This window comes from Aethalodelphis obliquidens, unplaced genomic scaffold (genome assembly GCF_003676395.1).
Source record: "Aethalodelphis obliquidens isolate GAN/ISIS:26980383/991018 unplaced genomic scaffold, ASM367639v1 scaffold13, whole genome shotgun sequence".
NCBI classification, from domain to species: domain Eukaryota; kingdom Metazoa; phylum Chordata; class Mammalia; order Artiodactyla; family Delphinidae; genus Aethalodelphis; species Aethalodelphis obliquidens.
Window position 1 is genome coordinate 4,327,780 of NW_020837957.1, and position 12,144 is coordinate 4,339,923.

At 41.2% G+C, this 12,144-nt stretch overlaps 1 protein-coding gene across 1 annotated transcript in view; it reads left to right on the top strand.

The window, feature by feature from the left end:
* The first annotated feature begins 1,023 nt into the window (after positions 1-1,023).
* DYNLT5 (dynein light chain Tctex-type family member 5) overlaps positions 1,024-12,144 on the top strand; it is a 28,614-nt gene continuing 17,493 nt past the window's right edge. The window contains exons 1-2 of the mRNA XM_027114518.1: positions 1,024-1,068; positions 3,207-3,328. Coding sequence (XP_026970319.1) covers positions 3,210-3,328 — 119 coding nt within the window. The 5' untranslated portion in view covers positions 1,024-1,068; positions 3,207-3,209. The remainder of the gene's footprint in view (positions 1,069-3,206; positions 3,329-12,144) is intronic.

The window sequence follows — 12,144 nt, forward strand, 5'->3', positions numbered from 1 at the left end:
GAAAGTTTGTAATGCCCAAAAGATAAGCCGATGAGTTCCAAGCGGCCCTGGGCATATTATTCAATATCTCAGAATCTCAATTCTCTAAATCTGTAAAGGACTAACAACGCTTCCTGCTTTTTTTTTTTTAAATTTGCGTTATTTATTTATTTATTTTTGGCTGTGTTGGGTCTTCCTTGCTGCACGTGGGCTTTCTCTAGTTGCAGCGAGCGGGGGCTACTCTTCGTTGTGGTGCCTTGTCTTGTAGTGAAACCTGGGCTCTAGGCGCTCGGGCTTCAGTAGTTGTGGCCCATGGGCTCAGTAGTTGTGGCCCGCGGGCTCAGTAGTTAGGCACACGGGCTTAGTTGGTCCTCGGCATGTAGGATCTTCCCGGACCAGGGCTCGAACCCGTGTCCCCTGCATTGGCAGGCGGATTCTTAACCACTGTGCCACCAGGGAAGTCCCAACAGTGCTTTCTTGAAAGAGTTATTGGGAGGACTAGATAAAACTATAACTGTTTGCCAGTACCTGGTAAATGTGAGCTCTATTATCAACCATCTGTGCCTTGGGGTGGTGGAAGGCAGATCAGGGGTCGGGGGAAGGGAAAGGGGTGCTTTCCTTTCTCTCTGTACCTCGCACTTCCCGTCCTAGGAACCGGCAGCATTTCCCACTCCTGCCCCTGACATCTGCAAAAGGAAACTGATGAGGGCTCTCAGGGCTGCCCCTTGAGTTCCCAGATGTCCCCCTCGCTACAGAATGACTCGGCTTCTCTCCAGCTCACGGCCACCCCAAGGCACAGCCAGGCTCAGGGCAGCCCCCTCTGGGCAGTGACGAGGAGATCCTCTACATCCTCAGGCGGCTCAGAGGACTACGCAACTACTATGTCTGCCTGGGGCGGGCCAAGGACTCTGTTTGAGAAGGTCACCTTGGAGACAGGCCGCGGAGTCCAGGGGGAGTGCGCAGGCATTCGCGGGCAGAGGGAAGCCTGGGAGACGGGAGCCTCGCCCCGCGCTGGTCCCGGCAGCGGAAGAGCCCGTGGTCCGGGAGGACCCCCGCCGAGTCGCGTCTGCGTCTCCAGCACTGCCTTAGGTAAGTGCGCCCTCTCCGCAGCGCGTCTGGGCAGGAGCAGAGAAGATTGACCGAGGCAAAATGCAAGTTCGAGGATCGAGGGGGCTAAGCGGGGAGGGCCTTGTGTTAGAAATGGCCTGCCTGCCTTGTCCACGACCTCTCTTTCGAATGCCTTATTCCTCCTCCCTCCAAGAAATAAGAAAAAATTGGCCCCAGTTTTTGGAACTGGAAGCATGTCCTGGCCTTTTGTTTCCTGCCTGCCTGTGTGTCTCGACTTTACAGTGTTGCCCAGTGCAGAGCTGGCCAGCCGGTCCGATCGTGGAGCAGCATGAGTTCTGAGCAGTCTGCCTAAGGTCTGGCGACACCGGCGGCCTCAGCCCCTCTGGACCTCCAGGTCCCAATTCTGGCCTGCGGGGCAGCTTTGGAAACAGGTGAGCAGACCGAGGTCTGTCAGTGTCACTTTAAGGTTGGAACCTGAATGACCCACTTAAACAGGCTCAGTATGTCTTGTTCACACATATACACGCTCACACAGGCACACTCATGTACACAGACACACTCAAACACACATGCATTCAGTGCACAGACACATCACACACAAAGGTGCACACACCAACATACAAAGGCACACACTCATGTACACAGATAATCACTCATACACACAGGTACATACACAAAGAGATGCTCACATAGGCACTCACACAGGCACACACATTTATGTACACACTCACTCATACACACAGCCTCACACACTCATGGGGACACACTCATGCTCATACACACAAGCACATGCCCACAGAGACATATATATGCTCACACAGAGATGCTCACACCCATGTACACACACTCTCACACACAGGTCCACAATCACACCCCCCCCACACTGCCTCGCTTCCTAACACACAGTACCTCTGCTGTATTTGCGTGCCCTTCAGTACCCTTTGCCTCTGTCTGACCTGACACTGATCACACTGGGGTTTTAGGTTGTGTTCTTGTCTGCCCTACCCACTTCAACTGCCAGCTCTTTGAAGGCAGGGACTGTTTTAGTTCTATTTTAGTGCCTAGCACAGTGTCTCCCTGTTGGGGCTCTCAGATTTACAGATTATAAAATAATTCCAATGAATGTCTAAACTTGTATGTAGGCAATAGGGCAGTAGAGTTACAGTCCAAGTTCTGGGAAGTCCATTCCTACTACCAGCTTTTTCACAAGCATTTGTGAGAGGAGGTAGGTTTTCCAATAAATTACTTCATTAAAAGTTCTGGGCTTCCCTGGTGGCACAGTGGTTGAGAGTCCGCCTGCCGATGCAGGGGACCCGGGTTCGTGCCCTGATCCGGGAAGATCCCACATGCCACGGAGCGGCTGTGCCCGCGACCCATGGCCGCTGAGCCTGCACGTCCGGAGCCTGTTGCTCCGCAACAGGAGAGGCCACAACAGTGAGAGGCCTGCGTACCGCCAAAAAAAAAAAAAAAAAAACAAAAGTTCTGTTGGCTCTTTACAAAGTAAATCACTGTTGCTTGAAAAAAAAATACCCTTTGGAGAAGCAGCTCATCTTAATTTTTAAAGTAATAGCAACAACAACAAATGTTAATTAGCAAAATATCATTGAAATTAAATTTGGGGAGGCAATAAAAATATTGTTTTCTGGTGTAGGATAATATCGTTCTTCTACATATGGCTATCATTTCTCAGTGACTTTAACCTCGTCTGCAGTTAAGTATTTTTGTTGCAGCTTAATATATGCTTGTGTGAATTAAGTATGCTATTGCATAAATAAAAGTTATCAGATGGTACTTTCCTGGTGGTCCAGTGGTTAAGACTCCGTGTTTCCACTGCAGGGGGAGCGGGTTCCATCCCTGGTCAGGGAACTAAGATCCCGCATACCACGCAGTGCAGCCAAAAAAATAAAAATAAAACAAAAAAGGAAGTCTCTACTTCTTATAAATTCTGAAATATTTTTAAAAAGAGTTATCATATTTCCAGTTATACTGACCAGAATAACAACATATACTAAAAATCACTCTTTAGGAAACCCCACTTCCCTATTCCAAAATGCTTAAAAAAAAAGGATCTGTGTACTTTATTTAGAATGAGTCTCTGTGTTATACTAAAATATTTTCAGATCTTTTGTTCAGTATTTTACAAAAGTTTTCTTCCATAGGTTATGATGATGTCAGACATTGCTAAAGACAGAACGGCTCATTTACTGAAGAAGAGGGGCAGTGTGTCTTCTTTAAGTAGTCATGAGTTCCAGCGGAAAGAGCCTCGTGGGCGCACCAAAGAGTGAGTGACTGGATGTCCATTAACACACTCAATTACTGAATAAACAGGTTCATAATATTTATCAGGAGGGAAAAAATGCATTTCCTTTGGGACATAAAAAGGGAGAAAAATGGGCAAGTACAAGGTGTAGGTCATCTTTGGGGGCCATATTTTTTAAAAGAACGAGAAAAAATAGTAACTAGATTTATCGTGGTGATCATTTGGAAATGTACAGAAATACTAAATCACTGTGTTGTGCACCAAGAAAAAGAAAACAGAGAAAAAGAACAAGGAAATTTAAGTGATAAGTTGATCACAGCAGCATTTTTTACTATTTCAGACACTACCCCAAAAAATCACCTACTGAAAAGAATGTCATATGCAATGTAGACCAGCTACTTCTTAACTGACTCCTGAATTCTTCTCCTCAATATTATATGAATACATCGTTTTTGCATTATTGTAATCAATATATACATATACAATGCATTTAACATTATTTTAAACAAATTTTGTAATGTATTTTCATAGTCTTTGTGCATATCCTTTTAAATGGTTGCATAATACAATATGTTGTCAGCTTATAATTCTGGGTTAGCTAACCATTCCCCAATCATTGAGCATTTTAAGTTTGTTTCCACTTTTAAAATTTTTTACTATATAAGAAGTCTCTGATTGTTTTCTTCCCCGAAGTATAATTAGTGGGTCAAAGGATAATAAGTACATTTTTTGGCTCTTGCTACATATTGCATTTGCTCTCCTAAAAAAGATGAATTAATTTTTAATACTTTCATGGCATTTTTTTTTTTGACTGCCATCGGGAGGAAAACCAAACAAATTATCCAATGCAGAGGTCAATTAATTTATATTATAAACTTTCCTTCTTAAAAGTATCTACACGATTGAAAGATATAGCAGGGCTTCCCTGGTGGCGCAGTGATTAAGAATCCACCTGTCAATGCTGGGGACACGGGTTCAAGCCCTGGTCCAGGAAGTTCCCACATGCCGCGGAGCAACGAAGGCCGTGCGCAGCAACTACTGAGCCTGCGCTCTAGAGCCCGCGAATCACAACTACGGAAGCCCACGTGCCTAGAGCCTGTGCTCCGCAACAAGAAAAGCCACCGCAATGAGAAGCCCACGCACCGCAACGAAGAGTAGCCCCCCGCTCGCCACAACTAGAGAAAGCCCACGCGCAGCAACGAAGACCCAATGCAGCCAAAAATAAGTAAATAAAATAAATAAATAAATTTAAAAGAAAGAAAGAAAGATGTAGCATATTAATCCCCATGATTGGGAAGCAGGAGCTGGTGTGTCTGTTGGAACAGAGACCAGAAGAACTGGAAGAGATTTACGTTCGAATTCTGAAACCAAATTGTTCTGCTCTCAGAATGTATTAATACACTTACTCAAAATTCTACTTTTCAACCCTAGATGATTGTGGATTACAAGTCCTGTACAAATGCTCTCTTTCACAGATAGGAAATATAAAGGAGTAGCAATCTCAGTGTACATCAGAAGTAAAGCTGGGAGAATAATTAACCTCTATAGCTTTTGCTTCTGATCCTAAGTCATTTTGACTGCTATTTCCAAGATTTAAGTGTAAGAGTTTTTTTTTAATTATTTTAAAATAATTGTTAGCTTAAATTCAACTTTTTAGAAGCAAATATTATAATAATAATCTGACATAAATCCTGGTCCCATGATTTAAAAAGCACTGTTCTTATCCAAAAACTAAACTATCATCCCTACTTGCATAAGTTTCATTTACTTCTTCCCTTTCAAAGCAAATAAGAAAGTCAAGTATATAGAATCAGAACATGGCCCAATCTGAAGAATTAAAGATCACTCTTATTTTATTGATGAAGTATAAAAACAAATTAAAAGGTAACAAGAACACGAAAATAGTTTTAGCAACACATGAGGAAAGATTTTTTTTTTACTAACAAATACATTTAAGTGATAATTATCTTGATATATTTCAAAATTAGAAACAGGGACTCTCAAACAAAATATTCAGAATGTATCCTCTATTGGAGCCTTTTTTATTAAATAGCAAATGAACAGATTCCAAGCATGCTTGCAATGCAGAGGCCATTTAGGAGGCTGCCTCCTAACCCTAACTCCCACTTATTTTCCGTCGTCTTCATCCTTGCCAGGGACCAGAATGTATGGGTGATTCTCCTTCCTGAAATGGGTCTTCAACTAGTAGAAAAACTCTGAAAACTTAGTGGCTATCACATGCAGCATTGTTTTGAATTTGCAGTGTTTTTTTGGAAAAACATATGCCTTTCACTTGAAAGTTTTCTCAAAACAATTTTTTGAATAGATTAATTTCAATAGTATAAAGCATATGCTGAAGTATATTGAGGACCTAATACATTATGTCATTTAATCTCCCCAGCATTAATCCTACTAGGTAGACATCATTGTTACCATTTTGCTATGAATTAGCTGAGACTTATAGGTCAAGGAACAATTTAAGGATTAGGATACAGTCCTAAATCATGAGTATGGCCAAAAGGGCCCGCAGACTCTTGCCTTCTCTAGTTCCGTCTTCCCCACTATCCTGCTTGCATCCTACTCTTGGGCCATTCCCACCTTCCATATTTACAATCCCTCGGTGCTCTGCCTTGCCTCCAGCCATTGCCTCACGTTGCTTTCCCATGGGGTATCCTTGTCTGGAATGCTCGTCTTACACTCTGGCTTCCTTCTTTTCCTCCTTCAGAATTTAGCTCCATCTCCAACTCTCCAAGAAGCTCTCTATCACAGTTTCCAAACAGGTTCATTTTGCCTGACGCACAACAAGCCAAAACGCTAATATGCTGAGGTTTGCAGCAAAGAGTTTTCATTCGCAAGGCAGCCAAGCGAGGAGATAGGAGAACAAATCTCAAATTCACCTCCTCAAAACCAAGGGGATCGAGAGTTTATGGGACAAAGAATAAAGAAGCAGGATGGTATGAGGCGTGGGAAGTGCGGGGAGGGTGAGGAAAGGTGATTGGGAAAAGATGCAGTAATTGTTGTTCCGTGCAGAACAACAATTCCGTTTGTTAACAATTCAACATTCCGTTGTTCCGTTTCTAGCCTACAGCCCTCTGCACATTCTGAGGGTGGAGTTTTGGGCCCTCTGATGTTAAAAGGTCACTGATTGGACACTAGCGTCTGCCCAGTTGAAGGGTCAGTGGTCCTATCCAGCCTTAACCAGCTGACCTCGAATTAGATGCAGTTGACTCCAAGTTCCTAAACAATAACTTGGGCAAACATCTTATTGTTTAGGTTATGCACCGCTTGGAGGACATGGAAGTCTTAAAACAACCTTGATTAGCGAAGGCAGGTGAAATGGATGTAACCCACGGTTTCATAACTACCCAACTACAACCGCTTCCACTTCCAACTGGGTCGGACGCTCTTCCTTTCTGCTCCTGCTGCTTTCGCCTTCTACATGGTACTGTATTTGGGTGTTTTCTTGTCTATCTCTCTCATTAGACTGTGGACTTACTGGCCTTTATAACAGTAAACACTCTGATAAGGAGGGCAAAGAAGCATAGGAGGTAGACCTACTTGGAAAACAGTTTCTTAGATGTGGCATAAGCTCTCAGCATAAGTTCATCCACATTCTTGGTTTCTCTGTGGTCTTCTATAGAAGTAACTAACACTTAACATTGATCCCTGGGCATAATGGATACCTGAAATGCCTTCTGAATTGTAAAAGGAAGATTGAATTTATATTCAATATAATTATTGTTAATTGTTTTTAGATTTGTCTCTTTAAATTATGTTTTCATCATGAGGTAATTTTTATGCTTTATTCTTTAAGAAAAAACATTTTAAGCTGGTTTTTACTATACCAACATCATAACTGTTAGCTCATTGGCATATTTCTTCCTATAGCTACCTAGTTGTCATCACACTTTATCTATAATTTTGAATTTTGTTGCTTTTCAATTAAATAATTGATAATAATAAGGGTGCTAAGCTAAATTTTACTGAGCCCTTACTATGACCTCATTTTTGTTTCAGAGACGCACTGTATCAGGAGTTGGCAAACTATGACCCGAGGGCCAATTCCAACCTGCCATCTGTTTTTGTATAAAGGTTTTTCCATGGTTGAAAAAAATCAAAAGGAGAATATTACTTTTTGTCATGTGAAAATTATAAGAAACTCAACTTTCAGTATCCATAAATAAGGTTTTTACGGGACCACATCCATGTTTATTCATGTATGTATTGTCTCTGGCTGCTTTGACACCATATGGCAGAGTTGAGTAGTTGCAATAGACGTGCAGGGTCTGCAAAGTGGAAAATATCTGCTATATGGCATTTTACAGAAATATTTGCTGACCCCTGTTCTATAAGAGAGATGCTGTTAGCATCTTCATCTTACAAATGAAGAAACATGCTTAGAGAGGTTGAGGCTCCAAAGCTACAGAATCAGCAAGTGGCAAAACGGGCTTTTGTTTACAGTCAAAAATTCTCATTCTCTGAAAACTGGCTATCTACGTGTAACTTGCATCAATGAAACTCTTCTACTCATTCACCAGAACCTTCTGTTTCCCATCCATGGGTAAGAGCAGGTATTTACAATGACGTCTTTCTTGTTGGAAACAGGCTTTGGCAGCTTTCAAAGAGTATTTGAACAGATGTGCTGCTCTCATATCCTTAAAATGGAAATAGAAGCCTGAGATTAAATTACTTTCCCAGGATAATGTGACATGATATCCAGGCTTCTTATCTCTGAGGCCAGTAGTTCAACTGGTAGGTCAAGCCTAAGATTGAAGACTGAAGAGTCTCTCTTTTGCCTCAAACCAAAATTACAGTGATATCATGAACCAGAACTTTGATGGATCCCAGAGCTCTCCACTTGAACCCACTGGTGGCATCTAATGCAGTAGTTAGGCCACATTATATTCTTCCACTTAGTCATTTATTCAAGGTTTATTAAGCTTCCACTTCGTGCCCCATGTAAGGCATATAAAGGTGGCTAACTCTAGGGTTGTTCTTCTCTCGAGAATCTCATTTTTCAAGTAAACTTAAAGCCACATGGTAATCTTTTTTTGGAAAAAATGGAAAAGATTACATTCATTGCTTCATTTGAAATAAATGTTTATTGACCAATGAGTAGGTGGTGAACCACACAGAAATAATCTGGTGGGAAAGGCAATGCACAAGTCATTTTAAATGTGATGAATTTATTCAATGATTCCAACCTATACTACTTGAGCCGCTTATGTGCAGTTAAAAATGATGTTGCCTGGCCTGTTTCCTCCTTTTGATAAGCTCTATTGCCATCTGAATCAAACTAAAGCCCCCAACAAGATCTGGATGAGACACAGCTTCCCTCCAAAGAGAGAGAAGCTTGAGAAACTGCATTGGCCATGTTCCTAAATTAAACCACAATAATAGCTAATATTAAGTTGTGCTTAATAGATACATCCCATACGCTATCCATATGAATCTCTGAAAAACCCTGTGGGTTAAGTAGAGAAGGTACTTTTATTATCCCCATTCATCTCATTTATTATCTTACTTCTCTCAGGAGCCGAGATGAGTTGAAACTATTCCTCATTTCGTAGCACATTGTCATCGCTAATATGAGTAGGACCCCTTGTTTGCCTGATTTCCCCCTTCTTCCCCATCCTCACTCCCACTCTCATCTCCCAATAGGCACCCACTCTGATGCACAAAATACTAAATTATATATATTTTTAATTTTCTGTGTATTATGATGTTTTGACATCTTCAAAAACCTTTCTGTCTGGGTAGAGGCTGCCCCGGCACCAGGGCTAGCCAGTTATTAAAGATAGTCAAGGACTCAGCAGGGAGCATGCCTTTAATATGCAAACTAACCAACTGGCACCCTGACCCGTTCTCTCTGGCGCCCCCACACATCCCAGGAGGCAGTATTTCTCTGCCCTAATCATCCCAGGGCCAAGTACCAGGCAACTAGGGGCCTCTCCTATAGCTTAGAGCCCACTGAAATTATTCAGACCAGGCCAGTCCTGAGCTGTTCCCCCTGTACCGCTTTGCCTTTCCCTGGGAAACCCCAATAAAGGCCCCTGGCTCTCCCTTGCTCCCGTCTTCTGCCTCTTGACCACACTGGCATTTTTCCACATGGTCCTGTGTGGCATGTTGTGTCTCTTGCCTCTAGGACCTGTGAGTATAATCAACTGTTTTCATGAACCCGTCCTCTGACTCCTTCTGTGACTTCACCTGACTGACTCTCTCATAAAAAATTACAGAACAAGTACTTAAAGATATGCATTTTTGACTTACATGAATGGTACTGTGCTATAAATCTCATTTTGTTTGCTCAATCTCATATCTCATTCAATAGTTTTAGTTTTTTATGTTTACTCATGTGACTATGGATAGCTAGCTCTTTGCTTCTTACTGCTGCATAATAGTCCTTAATATACATCCATCACTCATGCTCTTATCCATTCCCCTAGGGATGAACACCCAGATTGGTTTTCCCTCCCTGCCAAGGTATGCAGTGCCATGTGGAACATCTTTGTACATAACCCTTCATTGGCATCTTTGTGAAAAGTGCCCTGTGAATGTGATCCCAGGTAAAGGCATTCCTGTTAAGGAAGATTTGAATTAATAGTGAAATAATTCATAGATGAAACTGCTTAACACAAAAGCATATCAGTATTTCTCAAATTAATCTACAAATGCACATATCTCAATCAAAACCCATTTGTATGTTTTGAGAAACTCAACAAACCATTTCTAAATTTTATGAATAGGGAAAGAATTCTGAGTAAGTTAACTTTGAAGAGTGAGCATTGAGGAGGAATTTACTCTATCGGGTATTAAGATATACCACAAAGCTGTAGTAAGTAAAAATAATAATAAATACAGGAATAAACAGATAAGTGTAGAAATAGACAAATAAAGCAATGGAATACATAGAAACTTTAGAAGTAGACCTATGAATATATAGAACATAATATATGAGCAAGGGGAAATGATGGGCTTTATCTTTTAACACCTTTATTGGAGTATAATTGCTTTACAATGGTGTGTTAGTCTCTGCTTTATAACAAAGTGAATCAGCTATACCTATACATATATCCCCATATCTCCTCCCTCTTGCGTTTCCCTCCCACCCTCCCTATCCCACCCCTCTAGGTGGTCACAAAGCACCGAGCTGATCTCCCTGTGCTATGCGGCTGCTTCCCACTAGCTATCTATTTTACATTTGGTAGTGTATATATGTCCATGCCACTCTCTCACTTCTTCCTAGCTTACCCTTCTCCCTCCCTGTGTCCTCAAGTCCATTCTCTATGTCTGTGTCTATGCCTGTCCTGCCCCTAGGTTCTTCAGAACCAGTTTTTTCTTTTTATTTTTTTAGATTCCATATATATGTGTCAGCATACAGTATTTGTTTTTCTCTTCCTGACTTACTTCATTCTGTATGACAGACTCCAGGTCCATCCACCTCACTACAAGTAACGCAATTTCATTTCTTTTTATGGCTAAGTAATATTCCATTTTATGTATGTGCCACATCTTCTTTATCCATTCATCTGTTGATGAACACTTAGGTTACTTCCATGTCCTGGCTATTGTAAATAGAGGTGTAGTGAACATTGTGGTACATGACTCTTTTTGAATTATGGTTTTCTCAGGTTATATGCCCAGTAGTGGGATTGCTGGGTCGTATGGTAGATCTATTTGTAGTTTTTTAAGGAACCTCTATACTGTTCTCCATCAATTTACATACCCACCAACAGTGCAAGAGGGTTCCGTTTTCTCCACACCCTCTCCAGCATTTATTGTTTGTAGATTTTTTGATGATGGCCATTCTGACTGGTGTGATGTGATACCTCATTGTAGTTTTGATTTGCATTTCTGTGATGATTAGTGATGTTGAGCATCCTTTCATGAGTTTGCTGGCAATCTGTATATCTTCTTAGGAGAAATGTCTATTTAGGTCTTCTGCCCATTTTTGGATTGGGTTGCTTGTTTTTTTGATATTGAGCTGCATGAGCTGCTTGTAAATTTTGTAGGTTAATCCTTTGTCAGTTGCTTCATTTGCAAATATCTTCTCCCATTCTGAGGGTTGTCTTTTAGTCTTGTTTATGGTTTCCTTTGCTGTGAAAAAGCTTTGAAGTTTCATTAAGTCCCATTTGTTTATTTTCGTTTTTATTTCCATTTCTCTAGGAGGTGAGTCAAAAAGGATCTTGCTGTGATTTATGTCACAGAGTGTTCTGCCTATGTTTTCCTCTAAGAGTTTGATAGTGTCTAGCCTTACATTTAGGTCTTTAATCCATTTTGAGTTTATTTTTGTGTGTGGTGTTAGGGAGTGTTCTAATTTCATTCTTTGACATGTAGCTGTCCAGTTTTCCCAGCAACACTTATTGAAGAGGCTGTCTTTTCTCCATTGTATATTCTTGTCTCTTTTATCAAAAATAAGGTGACCATATGTGTGTGGGTTTATTTCTGGGCTTTCTAACCTGTTCCATTGATCTATATTTCTGTTTTTGTGCCAGTACCATACTGTCTTGATTACTGCATCTTTGTAGTATAGTCTGAAGTCAGAGAGTCTGATTCCTCCAGCTCCGTTTTTCTTTCTCAAGATTGCTTTGGCTATTCGGGGTCTTTTGTGTTTCCATACAAATTGTGAAATTTTTTGTTCTAGTTCTGTGAAAAATGCCTTTGGTAGTTTGATAGGGCTTGCATTGAATCTGTAGATTGCTTTGGGTAGTATAGTCATTTTCACAATGTTGATTCTTCCAATCCCAGAACATGGTATATCTCTCCATCTGTTTGTATCATCTTTAATTTCTTTCAGCAATGTCTTATAGTGTTCTGCATACAGATCTTTTGTCTCC